The sequence below is a fragment of the Protopterus annectens genome, chromosome 3.part1, assembly GCF_019279795.1.
Source record: "Protopterus annectens isolate FY-2018-M chromosome 3.part1, PAN1.0, whole genome shotgun sequence".
Classification (NCBI taxonomy): domain Eukaryota; kingdom Metazoa; phylum Chordata; order Ceratodontiformes; family Protopteridae; genus Protopterus; species Protopterus annectens.
The window spans coordinates 1,103,004,891-1,103,024,165 of record NC_056732.1 but is presented as its reverse complement, the minus strand read 5'-3'; the positions used below and the strand labels follow the sequence as shown (position 1 = coordinate 1,103,024,165).

General features: G+C 41.6%; 1 protein-coding gene across 2 annotated transcripts in view; it reads left to right on the top strand.

Moving 5' to 3' along the window:
- The window catches only part of AGO2 (argonaute RISC catalytic component 2), a 2,267,075-nt gene extending 2,248,004 nt beyond the window's left edge, over nt 1-19,071 (top strand). For both annotated transcript variants that reach the window (XM_044067244.1, XM_044067245.1), the window contains one exon: nt 17,613-19,071. In XM_044067244.1, coding sequence (XP_043923179.1) covers nt 17,613-17,721 — 109 coding nt within the window. In that variant the 3' untranslated portion in view covers nt 17,722-19,071. The remainder of the gene's footprint in view (nt 1-17,612) is intronic.
- Nucleotides 19,072-19,275: the final 204 nt, after the last annotated feature.

The following is a 19,275-nucleotide window of genomic DNA, read 5'->3' as shown; positions in this document are numbered from 1 at the left end:
TTTTAAGGTAAAGGTATAGGCTTACAGTTAGTAATACAAGTAAACCCTAACTTTACACCTACACTTTATTTTTAAAAATCCTTTTTGTAACACTACCACTATTTAGACAAATTACAGACTAGTGTCATGGAGGGGGGTTAGTGTATAGATTGCAAAAGGAATTGTTTTCCTTTTGCAGGTTTTTTTGTGTGTGTTATACTGGTTGAACTTGTGTGCCATTATATTGTGTTCGACATTTAAAAAGTTGAGCCATATGCACTGTATCCACACCTACTGACTTAATGGCTGCCACCAAGGTGATTTGTTAATGGGAAGTTAAGCTATTAACTTTGCAGATGCAAGAAACTTGCTATTTTCTATGCCTTTCATTACTTTTTTCCTTATTTTTCATGCATGTTCACTTAAAAAAAATCCTTGTCTATAGCCTAAACCAAGGATGTTAATGTAGACATCCACCCCTGTAAAAACAAGTGAAATTATCTTAATGCTACAAAAAATGTAATCAGTACAAATCTACAACCCATACCCACCCCAGCAGCCTAAGATCATATTAAGTTTTTAATATGTTTTGTCGAGCCATTTTTATCTTTTGTGGCAGAGTAAAGCTTTGTATATATTAGAAATATGGAAAAGTACTGGCTTGCTTTTAATATCTTTAACTATACAGTAGTGACTTATAAGACCCCACCACCACCTCACATTTAAATTACCCTTGACTGCATCCTATACAAACTACTGTACAATATAACATGCAGTTTACATTGTGCATTGTTTATGCAAATATTAATAAGAACAAAAACTTTTAAAGTTACTTCATTCCCTTCAGTGTCCTTTTAAACAGTAATGGGTTATGCTTTATAGATTATCCACAAGTTTAACAAAGTCAACAAAACTCCAGTCTTTCTCTGCCTCTTTCTTACAGAAACATATTTTATTTTACATTTGTTAACCGGGCTAGTCTAACTGGATATATTTCCATTTTCAGCAGAGGCCCGGGGAGAAAAGCTCCACATAGAGAAAAAGCAATTACATAATACAAAAAAATTCAAGAATAAAATAAAATAAGGTGCCTAATTCAATATAAAATTCTACATTGAAGTATTCTAAATTCATAACCTGTACAGAAACAAAGGTTAATTGAACATTTAGTACATGAAAAATGAAAGGAAAAAGAGAAAGACATTCATAGTAAATGTAAAAGTAACAGCAGCAGAGTATTCCTGTATCCATTGGGAATAACACTTTATACTCTCCCATTTATTCACACACATCAGTCTTTCTGATCATCTCCATCTCCCATCACCAGTCTCTGGTTCATCTCCAAGGTAAACCTGATTCTTCCAGTCAGCTCCTGTGCTTTTTTGTGTCTCAAGCATTTCCCTTTAGAAGTATGGAGAATGTTTCAGTAGCAAAATCTCTCTATGTGCTTTGCTTTTCAGAAGAATGATAGCCCCCTTCTGCTTGCTGTTGCTCACTCTTTATTGGATAAACATTTTTTTCTTCCTTAGATTATTCTGCATCAAAAAATGTCTTTGATCATTCTGGAAAAAAATTTTCAAAAGACAACTGGATACAGCAGGTTGAATCTCACCCTTACATCTTGATATTCTTCGGATAAATTTGCATCTCTTCTGCCTGGTGTACACTAGGTAGTAAGATAAAAGAGAAGACTTAAATATTTTTGTTACACACACACACCATTCAGAGCTAATGTTGACAGGACAAAGAATAATATATGTATTCATCAGATTTTTTTCCACTTCAGTGCAAGAAAAATATGCAAAAAAACAGTTTCAGCTTTCGAAGGGAAGTTTGAATGAGAAGGTCATGGCTAGAATCAAAGTGACTGCAGCCACCCTTTACTGGGCTTCAGGGGTAGTGTGCGACAGAAAAATGCCACAGAAGTGTAAAGTAAGGTGTACAAAACAGTGGCAAAACCAGTACTACTGTGTGGTGTAGAAACCAGGCAGTGCAGCCGAGGATGCTATTCATGACGGAGATGAAGTGACTGAAAGTAAGTGGTAGGGTGCACACTATGGGACAGATGAAGAAGTGATGACAGTGCAGAAGCAATAGTATCTCCAATTTTAGAAAAGGTCAGAGAGAGACCTAACTACGGTGGTTTGGACATGTGGAGGAAAGCAGAAGCTGGTTTGCGGAAGATTTGGGAGAGACAGGAAGAAAGCAAGGGGGGAAACAAGGATGTCCAGCAAATAGAGGGATGGATTCAGTGTGAGAAAACTTGCAGCAGTCCAGCATGACTGTTAAAGAAGGTAGGAAAGTGACACTGAATCAAGAGAGAGAGAGATGACACCATACCCTGACCCTACTTTGACAGGAGTTATAGAATGTCACTCTTCAAGCATGGCTTTCGCATCTAGTTTCTTCAAAAGTCTGTAGCAAAGTAATTTGCAGTTACAGCATGAAATATGTCTCTCGCCATTTTGCCAGATATTAGTAGATGTTTTAGGAGCAGAGCTGGGTATGAAAGAACAGTCTTGCAAAATCTCCATAGTTTGTCTCTAATGGGGACACACTGCTTGGAAATTTGCCTATCTGTTGTACTTTTGTTCCTACGGAACAAAATATGGGCCAAATGGAGAGCCTCTAAGAGCTCCGCAGACCACCTATACTTTAAACAGTTAAGAAATGCTACCAAAAAGGACATTGACATTCTTAGACAAGAAAAACTATTATTCCCACCTTCAGCAATCATACTCTAAAAACCCTCAAAAGTTTTGGTCAGGCATTAATAAACTTCTCAAACCAGGACAGGCTAGAACTCCAACCCCATGCTCTATTCCCCATAATAGTCCTATGCAAATAGCCAATGCCTTTAACAATTACTTCACTGAAGCTATTCAGACTCTAGCAAAAACACTAACGCCCATTACCCCCTCTCCTTTACAATATACAAATAGTTCACTTCCCTCCTTCCATATACAGCCTGTGCCAACATCCTTTATCTGCAAACCCCTTCAAAAACTCAAACCTTGCACCCCTTCTGCTGACCGCCTGCCAGCAGAATACCTTCAAATAGCTGCCAAAGTCATAGCATATCCCATATCCATCCTTATAAACAGAACAATCTCAGAAGGTACCATCCCTTCCATATGGAAAGTCTCCCATATTATCCCCTTGCATAAAGGAGGTACATCCACTGATATCTCCAACTTCCGATCAATTGCACTACTCTCTCCACTGGCCAAAATAACAGAAAAATGTATTCACCATCAACTACTTCAACACCTACTCCACAATAATTTACTTGCCAACTGCCAGCACGGCTTTAGGCCCTTTCATAGCACTACTACTGCCCTGCTAACTTTTACTGACTGTATAAACAGGAATCGAAACAATAACCCTCTCTCATCCGCTCTATTTATTGACCTATCAAAAGCCTTTGATATGGTCAACCATAACTTACTTATCAATGTGTTAAAAGCCCAATCTCTTGACCCACAAGCAATTCTTTGGTTTAAATCCTATCTAGAAAATGGACAACAAGCATTGCTCTGGGACAATAATCTTTCCACACCCCTCCCCGTGAACATTGGAGTCCCTTAAGGCTCTATCCTAGGCACTCTTCTTTTTTCCATTTTTATTAACGATCTCCATACTGTTTTTCCTCAAGCCACCTGTATACAATACGCTGATGACTCTACTTTAATCTGTACTGCGAAGTCATCAACCTCTCTCTAGACCCTTACTCAAACTGTATTTAACTCTGTTGAAAAGTGGTTCACCCATCATTGCCTCTTCCTTAACCCCAAAAAAACTAAATTATTACTTTTTACTCCCACCCAAAAATCTCCACAGATCCACTTCACAATTACCTCTAATAATGGAACTTGTATTTCCCCTGATCCTACTGCACATCTCCTGGGCATAACCATTGATCATAACCTCAGCTATGATGACCATATCAACAATACTATAAAAACTGTCAATAAAAAATTAGGCTCCCTGAATAGAATCAAACCCTTCCTTACACCACTAGCTAGAACCACCATTGCCCAGACTCATCTCACTTCTACCATATTCTATGCTTCTGCCATATTGTTCATTGGTTCATTGGTTTGTACTAGGCTATCTGCCCAAGGGCATTTATAAGCCTAGCCCAGAGTTTTTGTGGCTTTCGCCATCCCTTTAGTTTGAAGAAAACTATGCCCATTGTTTTGCTGTGCCTCTGTCAAGCAGAGACACTGAGGTAATCCCTGGGGTATATCTGCGATCTCCCATCCATTGGTCAAGATTTCTCTTGAACATGGCCAGCGAGGTGCTCTGCCTCACATGTACCGGGATTTTGTTCCACAGCATAGGGAGTCTTTGGGTGATGAATCTGTCCCTCCAGCATGTCCTATTAATGACCATGTCAAGGTTTAAGTCTCCCGCCCTTGTAGTTCTGAGGGATCTAGATTTTTTGAGGTGAAGCATGTTCATCAAATCTGGGTTTGACATGGCCTTGTATGTCAGGCACAGGTCACCTCTGAACAGGCAGTAAGCGACTGAATAGAGCTGAAGTTCTTTCAGTCGGGCAGCATAAGACATATTTTTGAGACCCTTTATCCTTTTGGTGAGGAACTTTTGGGGCCTTTCCAGCTGCTGCAGGTGTCGGGTCAGATACATTCCGAATGGAGCATTGTACTCAATCATTGGTCTGATGAGTGATGAGTACAGGGAGACGATGACCTCCCCTGATCTAGATGTGAATCCCTTCATGATCAGGTGGGCAATGTAGAAGGTTTTCCTAACTACTTTAGCAACGTGAGTGTCAAACGATAGGTTACTGTCCACCTGAGTCCCCAGATCTCTGATAACTTCTTCTGTGCTCAGTGGATTGCCACCTATATGGTAGCTAGGGGTAACCTTGTTTTTCCCGAAGGGTATGACTATGCATTTCTTGGCGTTTAACTTTAGGCCATGGCTCTGGCACCAGTTATCCGTTTCTGTGAGACCCTTCTGAAGGATATCTGTGTCAGATGTGTTTTCGACTATGGCGCCCAGTTTGCAGTCATCTGCAAACTTTGTCAGCCATAACCCTCCTGTGTTTGCTTGTACTTCAGAAAAGTAGATGCCGAACAAGAGTGTGCCCAGGACTGAGCCCTGTGGGACCCCACTTGTGACAGGCTTTGAGTCTGACATGGCGCCAGCAACTCTGACCCTGTGGGTTCTGTCACTTAGCCAGTTTGCAACCCATCTTGTGATGTATGGGTTTACATTTAAGCTGATGAGTTTTTCGATGATACCTGAGTGGGGTATAGTGTTGAAAGCCTTTGCCAGGTCGAGGTAGGCTGTATGGACTGCCTTTCCCTCATCAATGGCCTTGGTGACTGTTTCGAAAAAGTCGACCAAGTTTAAAAGGCATGATCTGCCTTTGACAAAGCCAAACTGGGTTGGATCCAAAGTCTGCAAGTTCCCTATGTCTTTATTTATGAGTTCCATTATGATCCTCTCCATGGCTTTGCAGATCAGGCTTGTCAAGCTGATGGGACGGTAATTTCCAGGGTCGGTGGAGGCACCGCCTTTGTGAAGTGGGGCCACAGTTGCCGTGCGCCACTCCTTGGGTACGTATCCTGAGGTGAGGCTAAGATTAAACAACTGTCCTAACTGTGGGTTTAGTTCCTCGTTGAGTTCGTGGAGCACACAGCCGGGGACACCATCCGGTCCCATGGATGCTGTGTTTTTCGCCTTAGAGAGAGCAGTTCTCACCTGGGCGTTAGAGATGTTTGGGGGGCTACAATCCTCTGGTATAGATATCTCTCCTTTTGGGAGGGGGAGTTTGCACTGAACCTGTCAGCCAGTATATTGGCAATGTCTGTAGGTTCAGTAATTTTCACATCATTTTGAACTAATTCTGAGCATATCTGGGAGTTTCCTCCCAGGTTTCTAACATAGCTAAAGAAGGCCTTATGATTGTCTTTTGAGTCCTTAGCAATTTTTCTCTCAAAATTTGCCTTGGATGATTTTATGAGAGCTCTTAGTTTTTTACTTATAGTGATCAAAGGTGTCTTACCTTTTAAGGATTTTGCTCTATCTTGTAGTAGCTTCCTCCTTTTGTTGTAGGGCTTGTTTATGGCTGGGGTCCACCAGACTGGACGCTTGCCTTTGGTACAAAGAGTCTTTGTTTTGTTTGGGATTGCCTGATCCATGCAGTCCTGTAGGTGCTGGTAGAAGGCGTTTGTAAGTGATTCAGCGGCTTGGGTAATGTTTACCGCCGGCTCGGGGGCCTTAAAGGAGACCACACTAGTCTTTAGAAGTGTGAAGTCGGCTTTTGAGAAGTTCTTCACTGTGGTCTTTTTTATCTCAGGTGGGGGCGGGATGAGGACCTCCAGTGAGATTAGTTTATGATCTGATCTCACCAGTGAGGGGTATACTTCCGGTGTTGAACATTGTGATCCCATGTTCGTGATGATGAGGTCAAGTATGTTTTCACCTCTTGTGGGGATGGTGACTAGTTGTTCCATGGCATTTGAGTTTATGAACTCCAGGAATCTTTGGGCTAGAGTGTTTGGGCTTGAGTAGTGATCCCAGTCTATATTAGGGTAGTTGAAGTCACCTAGTATGATGGTGTTTGGAGATGCATTTATCCCCACCAGTGTTTTCAGGAATGCTATGTGAGTTTCCTGAGTTTGAGAGGGTGGCCTGTAACATGCTACAAGTTGCAGAGCAGTTTTGCCTATGGTTAATTGCACCTGGATGGTCTCCGATGCATCGTGCGTTGCCACCAACCTTGAGGTATGGGTGTCCTTGATGAATATGGACACCCCCCCTCCTTTCTTGGTGATGTCCGGATTTTGGGGCCGGAACGCATGGTATGAGGTAAAACCTGATAGTGCTGGGGTGCTCTCAGGAGCCTTGAACCAGGTTTCAGTCACAGCACAGACATTGATGTTCTCCATACTGAGAAGGGCCTCGAGTGCGTGCATCTTGAGGTTGAGACTTCTGGCATTGAGCAGCATTACCCTTAGTTTTTCCTTTTTGTGTTCTAGTTGGTAGGTTTAGAATTTGAGCCTTGCCTAAAAAAGGCACTATAGGGGTGGCAAGAGCCTTTGCCAATATCCGGAAGCCCAGGGTGACAGGTGCAAGCCGTCCCTCGAAGCAGCGTGGCTTGTCCAGCATGTCATCCCAGGCAGACAGACATTGGATCCCCTTTGAATGACACCAGAGTTTAAGCCAATTATTAAAGCTGATCATCTTATCTTCGTATTGTGGCATCATTCTTGGTGAAGGTAGGATACTGCTCAAGGTCAGGGTCATACCTGCCTGGGCTACATAATCAGAGAGCTCCTCAATGTCTCTTTTCATGTAGTCCAAGGAGGTACGTCTCAGGTCGTTTACACCAGCATGGACAATGACTGAGTCGTACTTGTACCTGCTGTTGAGGGACCTGAGTGCTTGCGTTATGTGGCGGATTCTAGCGCCCGACAGGTAGCTTACTGTGACCTTTTCCTTACTCAATCTGGTCAGCGGGACGTCAGTGTGTCTGACTATGGAGTCACCAATGACGAGTGTGTCTGGCATTGTGTTTGGCCTTAAGGGCTGTGACTGTTTAGCACACTGACTGTGTGGTTTATGTGTTGCATGTGTTGTGTCTTGAGGTGGTGGTTGTTTGGGTGTCTGCTTTGGTGGCCTCTGCTGTTTTGGTAGATTTTTGATCAGAGCCTCCGAGTATGTCTTTGTGTGTTTATGTGTAAGATTTGAGGTTTTGATAGTACTATGTGAGACTGGGTGTGTGTGGTACCCTTCTCCTCCTGTCTGGTCTTGCCAGTCTTATGTTGAGAGAGCTCGGCCTCCAGTTTGGCTGTATAGTTGCATCTCTCGCATGTATTTGTGTTTTGTGGGAGAAGGAGAGGGTTGTCTGTGTACATGAGGCAATTTTAACATTGCCTAAATATTCCCAGGTTCACCAGCTGAGCAGAAGAGGACACTAGCAACTGATCTCTCGACATGCTAGAAGGAATAGATAAAAAACTTACAAAAGACTCCGGGGGATGTGGGTTCTAGGCTGATGAAGTACTATCTATAATACGAGTGCTTTATCAAGGTGAAAGTACTGTAGGAGCAAGTGCTAGGCTTTACAGATAGAGAATAGTCTACTTGGGAATCAAGTAGAGATGAACTTTTTAGTTATAGGATACGCTGGTTAGATCAGCAGTAAAGTTCGAGGAAGGTAGTTTTAAGGGAAAAATTGAAGAGTGGAATTTAGGTAGCCCGAATAGTTTAACCTTGTTTAACCCCCGCTGCTCTTGTGTGCAACAGTGGCAACTCCGCGCTAAATCGCGCTAACGTGTGCTTTATAGCAGGGGGCTGGAAAAAACAGGAAATGACCCAAAATGGCCAACGAATTACTAGTTGCTGTCTCTAACCACTCCTCTGAGGACAAACAAGCAGCTCAGTACTCCCCACTCCCACTGGCGAGCAAAGAAACTACCTCTGGCCACACAAGAAAATGGAGGAACACAGGAACCAAATACAAAGCCCAATCTTACCAAATACAAAGCCCAGTCTTACCAAGCTTGAAACTAGCTATAATAATATGGTTAGATTTGCCACTGGCTCCCCTTATAGAACCCACCACTGTCTCAACCTTAAACAACTCGGATGGTCAGAACTACAAAACCAACTACTATATAATCAACTTGTGATCACACAAAACAAATCCTTTACCACCACCCTACTAATACCCCTATCCTCTCTAACCTGATCTCCCCATATAAAAATCTTACAACACTATGCTCAACTAATAAGCTACTAATTGCCAACATTAAATCTAATAACAAAGCTGGGGACTCACTCTTTACCAATGTTGTGGTCAGAATCTGGAACAAGCTTCCTAGAACGCTCACTTCTCTCTCATCTACACCACTCTTCAAGAAACATCTCAGAGAACATCTAAAAATACACTGGCTTTGTCCCTGCTCTAAGCCTGACTGGAATCATACTTATCCTGTTATTTCTCTTCTTGCTATACCCCTTCCTCCTGGGCTATGGCCCCTCTGCAGCATTAATCAATAGAAGCTAACTTTATACTAGTACTTGTGTTTTCCTGCCTTTTCTCTTTCTCCTCCTTTCACTTAATGAATAATAATTTTCAGATATTGTGTAAACTTGTGCTTGATTGTACCTGAAACCTACTAAAGACTTTGTACTTGATTGATGATCATCGTGTTACCCTGCTGCAGTCATCACACTTGGGTTATCCCGCCATCAGGCGGTCCCGCAGTTGGCCCGAATTCCAAAGTCTTGGTCCGGCGTCGGTTGCTGTCACTTCTTCCCTGACGTCAGTGCGCCAGGGGTATACGAGAGGCATCTGACGCCATTTTCTTCGGTCTTTCTTGCCATGCGGTGCCCGAAGCAGAAGCAGTTCGCAAGTGCCGGTCGGCCGACACCTGAGATTTTCAAATCGAGTTTCAGTCCGAAGTCTTCAAAGCTAAGTACCCCATTGGGGAACCTTTTCTTGCCTCTGTCCGATGTCAGAAAAAGTTAACAGTTGCATTTCTTGTGGGAAGTAAATACCTCATAAGGACTTTCATTCTTTTTGTATACCTTGCCTAGGCCCAGACCACGATGTCACTGGTTGTCGGTTTTGTGCTAGGTTCAATAAGCAAACTATAAAGCAATGCTTTGATTTTGCACGACACTACTTCGGTAGGAAATTTAATTACATTATGCCATTAGAGCAACCGACTACCGGCGTGCATAAAAAAACGCAAAGATAAAGAAAGGCAGCCTAGACCCAAGCCAGACTCTGAGGCCTCGGCTGGGCCGGTCACCGGTTCTCTGGTTTTCAGTGAGGCGCCTACGCATCCCCTGGCTACCGCTGAATTGGATCCCCAACCGCTTCGGATTCTCCAGCAGAGAGTTCTTGGCCGACGCAGCCATTTTCTTTAGGCCCTACCGATGACATTGCAGAAGGAGAAGCCAGTGCTGTAGAAACACCTTCGGTTTCTGAAGGTGTCATCAGACCGACTACTCTCACCATAAAATCTTATGCTAAGCTTAAGACTCCTCTAAAACCAAAAAAGACTACACTTCAGTCTCCAGGACAAGGCCCTATGCCTAAGAAACAGATGCTTAAAATGGCTGAAGATTTGATTTCTTTGATCAGGGGTTCCCAGCCCCCCTCCCCGACAAAAGGCCTAGACAAGAGGAGGATTATGCCTCCTCTGATCAAGTGTCTGTTTCCTTAGGCTCCTCTGAGGAACAGGATTACTCCTTTCCCCCTTATGAAGATTCTGATGCTGAAGACTCCATTCCCTCAGCTTCTCCCCCTGAAGATTATTCCTTTGGGGAAACCCTACATACCATGAGGGAACATTTCCACTGGGAATGTCAGGACTACTCCGACTCAAAGAAAAGGCTCCAAGAGTTTCTTTTACTCCACCAGCACAGACCACTTGCTATCCCCCCAGTTTTAGACATTGTGGATGATGTTTTCTTAGAATCTAGTCTAAATCCAGATTCTCTGCCTCCTGCTCCAGCCAAACCAGATAGATACTATAGAGTGCCTGACTCTCACAAATTCCTATACAAAAGCCCTGTTGCTGATCCAGAGACAATCTCCCAGGGTCGCAAAGGGGCTAAGGCTTCTATGGCTAAAAATCCTGCACCCTCTGAAAGGGACTCCAGAGCACTAGATAGGTGGGGGAAGAAGGTTTACACCTCAGCTACTCTAGGTATGAGAGCACTAAATTGTCAATTTCACATGCTTAAAAACCAGCAATTCCTAATGTCTCAAATAAAACAAAAGATGGGCACGCACCCTCAACAGTCTGAATTCAAGGAAATGCAGGATCTGTTGCATGCAGCTGAACAGGTGGGCAAACATACTTTACAATGTGGTTTTGATGCCTTGGAAGCTTCCTCTAGAGCAGTTGTTATTGGGTCTGTTATACGTAGGCATGCTTGGTTAAAGGAACAATCTCTGCGTGATGATGTTAAAGCAAACTTACTAGATGCACCCTTACAGCAGGATGTCTTATTTGGGGTTAAAGCAGAGGAGGTTTTAAAGAAAATGGAGGATAAGGCAAAATCTATGCAGACGGTCAAAGATTTCTTGCAGGTACAGCCCCCACGCTTCAGCAGAAATTGGCCAACAAAAAATTGGTCCTTTCCAGCTTCTGACAGACCAAAGAGGAGTAAATACAGGCATCCAAGGGGCAGAGGACAAGCACACATTCCTTACAAATCTCGCCAGTGGGGCACTGCAACATAGAAGGGAGGAGAAGACAGGTCCCAAACTACTAGAAGGCAAACACAATGACTTAAACCTCAAACTGCCAAGCAAAACTTTCTTGGCAGCTCCCTTGGGAGGAAAATTAGCACTTTTTGCAGACAACTGAGTCCTAGACATTATCTCTCAAGGATACAGATTCCATTTCCACTCCTTGCCAAGGATAAAAGAAATGCCAAATCTGCCACAAAATCAATGGGCAGAGGCACAAAAACAAATTACAGCTCTCATGGACATGAGAGCCATTCATCTAGTACCTACACAGGAGCAAGGCCAAGGATTTTACTCAAGGCTCTTTCTAGTCCCCAGAAAGGACCATGCTTGGAGACCCATTCTGGACCTTTCAATTTTAAACACCTTCTTGCAAGTACCCAAATTCAAGATGCTAACACTACAGCAGCTTCTTCCCATGTTGGGCAAGAAAGCTTGGCTAGTAACGTTGGACCTCAAGGAGGCGTACCTGCATGTCCCTATCAGACAAAATTGCAGAAGATACCTCCGTTTCATTGCAGGTTCAACCCATTACCAATTCTCTGCACTGCCCTTTGGCTTATCTACTGCGCCCAGGGTCTTCACAAAATGCCTGGCACCAGTAATTGCATACTGCAGACAAAGAGGAATTCAAATATACTCATACCTGGACGACTGCCTCATCCAAGCAGAAAGCAAGGACATTCTCTTACAACACCTGGCTTTTGTAAAACATCTTCTAAGTTGCCTAGGGTACACAGTAAACGAAAAGAAATCAAAACTAGTGCCCTCACAAAATATGGCATTCCTGGGTGCCAGCTTGAATACAACGGCCCAGATGTCTTGTCTGACGCCAGACAGACAACTACAATTAACTCAGTACTTCAGAACAATGGCAACAAAGACCCAACTCCCTGCAAGAAAAATTCTGCAGGCCTTGGGCTTCACTGCATCTTGCATACTACTAATACCATTTGCAAAACTGCATATGAGGAAATTACAATGGTACCTAAAAAGCGTATGGACTCAACACAGCCACAGCTTGGAAACAGTGATGCCTCTCATTCTCTGCCTTCAACAGGAGTTTCTATGGTGGTCACAGGCATGTCACCTCAACAAGGGTCAGCCTTTCACCTTACCCCCAGCCAGGAAAACTATGACAACAGATGCATCGGACTATGCCTGGGGGGCACACATGGCAGGACGGTGCATTCAAGGCATATGGACTGCAGATCAAAGGGATCTGCACATCAATCAAAAAGAAATGCTAGCTGTACAAAATGCTCTGACAGCCTTCAAGGACCTCTTACATCCAGGACAGCTTATCGTAAAGACAGACAACACCACAGTAATGTGGTACATAAACAAGCATGGGGGTACACACTCCTACCCTCTATGCAGGCAAGCAATGACCTTGTGGAACACAGCACTGGCTTACCAAGTTCAATTACAAGCTCAATTCCTCCCAGGAAAAAAGAACACATTGGCAGACGACCTAAGCAGAAACATCATGGATCCACAAGTATTTGCAATGATAACAAAAAAATGGGGGCTCCCAGACATAAACAACTAACAAAATTTTGCACAAGGACTTTTCACCATCAAGCTTGGAAAGTGGACACACTCTCTTTCAGTTGGAAAATGCTGACAGTATATGCCTTTCCTCCAATATCCCTTCTCACAAAGGTGCTGCTGAAAGTCAGGATGGAGAGACCCCGAATTATACTCATTGCCCCAGACTGGCCACGCCAGCACTGGTATCCACTATTAAGGAATATGGCCCAGGGCCCACCATGGATTCTACCACAAATTTACCCATCTGCTCACACAGCAAGACAATCAGATTCTACGCAGCCAGCTCAAAACCTTAAACTTGGCTGCATGGCAGATCACCTAAGCAACCAGCCAGCTCCTCTCTCACAAGCTGTTATGGATGTTATTCTGGAGGCCAGGAGGCCCAGCACCAGGAAAGCCTACTCAGACAAATGGAAAAGGTTTTGCACCTGGAACCAAGCTTAAGGTCAAAATACCCTTCAGCCTGACATACCTCAGATTCTGCAATATTTAACTGAGATGTTACACAAAGGGCTTTCTTTTTCATCTATTAAAATCCACGCCTCGGCTATTTCAGCTCACTACAACACGGATCCTCCCTTATTTTCACATCCACTCCTAAGGCAGTTTCTCAGAGGGTCCAAAAACATTAGGCCTCCCAGGAGAGCACCAACACCTACTTGGGACCTCAACTTTGTTCTGGAAAAACTTACGCTACCTCCTTTTGAGCCAGCTTTCTCAGCTGACTTAAAGTTTATATCATGGAAGGCTGCCCTGCTGCTAGCAATTACTTCAGCGAGAAGAGTTTCAGAGCTTCATGCACTAATGGCAGTAGAGCCTTTCCTCATTTTTCATCAAGACAGAGTTTCTCTACGAACTAACCCCTCCTTTATACCTAAGGTGGTATCCAGTGTGGCTCTAAATCAAACCATCCATTTACCCACCTTCTTTCCAAATCCACAGATCAAAGTAGAAGGACTCCTACATTCCTTGGACATTCACAGGCAGCTGCGTTACTACTTGGATAAAACTAAGGTTTTCAGAAAATCTGACCAGCTTTTTGTATCCTATGCTACAGCATCACAAGGAAAGGCTATCTCAAAACAGACCATTTCCAAATGGATAGGACATTGCATACGTTTTTGCTACACCCACCATGGAAAACCAGTTCCTGCTAGCATAAGGCCCCACTCTACCAGGGCAGCAGCTGCATCTACAGCCTTCCTCAGGGGGGTGCCAACCAAGGATATTCTGGAAGCTGCAGCTTGGAGTTCAGTACACACCTTCACCAAACATTACCACTTACCACTTTACTCTAAGACTAGAGCTGGCTTCGCCACTGCAGTTTTGCAGGGCCTTCTAGCCTCCTCTAACCCTGTTTGACTCCACCTCCCAACCTTAGCTTTGGGATTCTACCCAAGTGTGATGACTGCAGCAGGGTAACACGATGAACATAGTACAGTTTTGTACCTACCTTAAATGTAGATGTTCGAGTGTATACCATTCTGCAGTCCAGGTTACCCTCCCTCCATCCCCTCTGACCTAACTAAGACTTTTCTGTACCTTTAAAATCTGTTACAACCTTTGTGGTGTATTTTCTTATAGCTGGGGGCATTTTTTGTTTATGCTACCCTTTTTATTATTGGTACTATCTACTGATCACCATTTGGGGGGGGGCACCTGACATCTGGGGCAAGAAATACTGAAGAAAATGGTGTCAGATGCCTCTCATACCCCTGGCGCACTGACGTCAGGGAAGAAGCGACAGCAACCGACGCCGGACCAAGACTTTGGAATTCGGGCCGACTGCGGGACCGCCTGACCGCAGGATAACCCAAGTGTGATGACTGCAGCAGGGTATACACTCGAACATCTACATTTATGGTAGGTACAAAACTGTACTTTTCTTAACCCTATGCCAAGACTCTGTACTATTGTTCACAAAATAACATTTATTTGTTTTCCAGCCATTTTTTGCTCTCTAATGTATTGGAATCTCGCCATTTTTTAATTTTGTATTCTGTAATTTACTTATGCTTGGAGCTTTTCTCCTCGGGCCTCTACTGAAAATGGACATGTATCCAGCTAAATTAGCCCAGTCAACAAATATAAAATAAATAAATAATTTAAGAATACTCCTTGAAGAGTGACAGTACATTTGTACAAGGCTAATTACAGTGACAGTTTTCTTAATTTCTTTTCTGTCAGTAACATATGCTCATTTAAAAGTTCACACTTCAATGGGATTATTTTCAGTTACTGTTTCTCACTGGAAGAGGTGTGTTGTACCACTGCAGCGTAAGGCCTTCTGGAAGTCAATTTTACTGTGATACTTGAAGGAAGTGCTTAAGGATGAACAAAGTTAATAGGAAAACAGATGTTTTATTGCTGCCAGAGTCTTTCTCTTTGAATACGTAATGTTATAGTGAGCCAGTGACACACAGCTGTACTGTTTACAAAGAATGCTGCTGCAGCAGGTAGTAACTTCTTTCTGCTATGAAAATCATGTTCGCAAAAACTATCCTCTGGTGACTTTTTTTTTTACCGTATGTTCTATAATGTATGGCTTCTGCATGTGGTTAGTGTGTCTCCTTGCCTTTGGTAGAAAGAAATTATATGACAAGCCTCTACTCCAGTTTTCAGTGAACTTGGCAGACTTTCCAAGCAATGGTAAAAAGGCTCGTTCAAAGGCTTCTTGGGTAGTTAGTAGACATGCAGTCCAGGAGACTATTGAGAACTTAGTCCAGTTTTCCCAGTTGCCCCAAAACAATGCATGGTTTAGTGACTTGCACAGTGGTGCACACTGGGCTAATGAAGGCTGAGGAAATCGAACACTATACAACAGGAAGCAGATTAATAACTCTGAACTAACTGCTAGTACTTCTGTGATTATTGCTGATTGAAAAGTATTTCAGCCAAATTTGTTTGGACTCCAGGAATGGGGGAATCCTCATCGCTCCACGCCCTGTGTGGGAAGGAGTCTGTCTTAAATGTGCATATTTCTTAGCTGTTGTGAAAAATTAATGTCTATGTATTATTTTGTCAAGTTGGGTTTTGTATCATAAGGATAAGCACTAATGATAGAAAAAAGTAGATGGTGCCAAAAGCAGCGCGACGACCAAGAAACAATAAGCTGCTAGCGTTGCCAATAACTAGTCCCCAAAAATACAATTAAATCAGTATTTATTAAAAAAAAAACAGAAAATTCATTGAAGGATAAGCGCTTTCGTCACAATGACTTCATCAGAACAAATAACTGTTGTAAGGATTCTCATTTTATACAGTTAATAAATCATATGACCCAAGCAATTAAATTTTAAAAGAACAGTCATAAACATTTCATGTGGGAAACTTTAGAATGTAAAAAGCTGTGAAAATATAAACCTATATAATACAAAAATACAAATTGATATTCTAACTACTTTAAAATTTATACAATTAAATAGTGTAAAACTAAGAAAAAACTTAACTTTTATACAGTTGAATAATGTAAAACTAAGGGAAAACTGAGAGTTTTTTGTGTCATAATTTACAAGCCCTAAACCTTAATTCTGGTTTGATGCTATAGCATCATTTAACCCTGGATATTCAGCAGCATTTAACCTTAGTTGCCATTTAGTTTCAGCCCTCAATAATTTCTTTTTCCAATCCCCTCCTCTGAAATCCACCTCCACATTAATGAAAATCCCACGGTTAGTTTAGGCCCTTATGACATTGACGTAAATTTTGTATTTGGTTCATGTGTCACTTCAGGTGTTGTCTATCTTGCTAGTTGTAATACCTGTTCTTGTTATTACATTGGCAAGACGGAAAGAAAATTAAATCGTAGGATATACGATCATTGCTACAGTATTAATAGGAAGGACGAAAAAAACACCCTATTTAAACATATTCAAGAGAACCCACTTCATAGTTTTAAGTTTGGTATACTGGAAGTTGTACAGGTGGATTTCAGAGGAGGGGATTGGAAAAATACATTAATAAGGGCTGAAACTAAATGGCAACTAAGGTTAAATGCTGCTGAATATCCAGGGTTAAATGATGCTATTAGTATCAAACCAGAATTAAGGTTTAGGGCTTGTAAATTATGACACAGAAACCTCTCCGTTTTCCCTTAGTTTTACATTATTCAACTGTATAAAAGTTATTAAGTTTTTTCTTAGTTTTACACTATTTAATTGTATAAATTTTAAAGTAGTTAGAATATCAATTTGTATTTTTGTATTATATAGGTTTATATTTTCACAGCTTTTTACATTCTAAAGTTTCCCACATGAAATGTTTATGACTGTTCTTTTAAAATTTAATTGCTTGGGTCATATGATTTATTAACTGTATAAAATGAGAATCCTTACAACAGTTGTTTGTTCTGATGAAGTCATTGTGACGAAAGCGCTTATCCTTCAATGAATTTTCTGTGTTTTTTTTTTAATAAATGCTGATTTAATTGTATTTTTGGGGACTAGTTATTGGCAATGCTAGCAGCTTATTGTTTCTTCATAAGCACTAATCATAGTAAAAGAAACAGGTAGATTTAGGGTGATATGATCATGTGCTTTATTAAAAAAAAAGTCCTGATACTTTTGTTTTTTATGCTGAACATCACAAGAAGACTGTGAAATCCATATCTTGAGTTTAGAATTGCATGAACATTTTTTTCCACAGATTTATTTATTACTAGAAAGTCTGGTATTTTCTTGTTAATTGACACTTCTGTTTGTTGCATGCAGTCTGGTTTCCTTAACTCGTCCTAAAGTAAAATGTTGTCATAAATTAGACTACCTGTGTGCTGCCTTTTGATTATAGATGGAAATGCTTCAGGTTTAATCCTTTTCTTGTTTATCTCTTTCAGTGCGGAAGGAAGTCACACATCTGGTCAGAGTAACGGCAGAGATCAACAGGCCCTAGCCAAAGCTGTTCAGGTTCATCAGGATACACTGCGCACTATGTACTTTGCTTGACACTGATTTGTTGCTGATGTAGCTGAACAGGACTGGGTTCATTTTGGGCAAGCTGCACTTAGTGCCATTTGCTGCACAGGCAATGGTGACATCCAGCAGTGAGCTAGCTATGCCTCCTTTTAGATGAATTTTTAATTGAAGAGATTGTAACAACCTGTTGGTTTGAACCTTATTTTTGAACTGCAGGCCTTTCCTGGGTCCCACTATTAACAGTCTTTATTGGAGGTAACAGAACATTTCAGTCTGCCTGTCAAACAGAACAGACACAGTGCAAATGTAAACAGTGTGTGCGTGCGTGTGTGTGTGTGTGTATGTGAGTGAAGGTGCGTGTATATATTATGTATATTAGAGCAAGAAAGTCACTTGTAGACTGTGTGAATCTTTAAAATATCTAATAACTTATCAGTGTACTGTAACTGTTGATGCCAGCAAATGGAATGTGTTAACGCATTTCATTTGGCAGCATCTGCCACCAGCCAATCTGCCTGGAAACAATAGCGTGGACAAAGAAAATATTTTTGAGCCTTAACACCAGATCTAGAGCTTAGCATTCATCTGGGGCATAAACTGACAGGTTTTCTTTCTGCAATTTTTTTTCATATTTCTAATGTTACAAAGCCCTAGGCTAGTCTGTGTCTTAATGAAACCAGTGCATTTAGGTTTCATAGACATGCTGCTGAATAATATTTCAGAAGGTGCTTTAAAAAGTTTCCAGCCCCTCCCAACAACTCTTAAAAACTGTGTGTTCTTTACTTTTGAAGCTCTTTTACCACCAGCCATAGGATTCTAGTAGATTGTCGATGGATTTATATGTAGAAATTTGTAATATAAGAAGGACTTCAGAGGCACTTGTGCATTATTTATGTTTTTCAGATGCTAGTTTTACTTGTGAATGTGGAGTTATTTAGCAAGGCCAAATCTGTGAAGCAGTTGCCAAAATTCCATTGTATGCACTGACTGATGTCTAAAGATTTGGAAAATGTTACATAGCAGGTCGCATCTTTATGAAGTATGAATAGAGCTGATAAGTTAAATGGTCCAAGAGCACTGCCCATATAGGGCCATGTCATTTTTTTAAAGTTTTTATGTTTTAAGAGTGAAATTCAGAACCCTGAGGAAAATACGGGTCTCTTATGATAGAATTACCAGCAGCTTAGTTGTTACATTTATACAGTTCAAGCCGTAGAAATGTGTACAGCACAGTATTAGCATAGTATTTTAGCAGTTGTTTTATTTATTTTATAATCCAGAAATATATGGTTTTGTGAAAACTTGACTCATGCTCAAGCATGTTTGGGGATGTTTGCAAGAAAAGTGTAAGAGAAATAAGAATTAAAGTATTGGAAAATTTTTGTTTCCAAAGGCTGAAATTATGAAAATCAAAATTCTGAGCCCATTGTTGAGCAATTATTATTGTTACCTCTGAGTTAAAATAACTCTGGGTAAAAATTATTTAGGGAGTACAATAGAAATAGCCCTGATGAGGGAAGGTGGAGGAGCTTTTACTCTTTCCACCAAAAACTGCTGTTTTCTGCACTGTACCACTGGAATTAA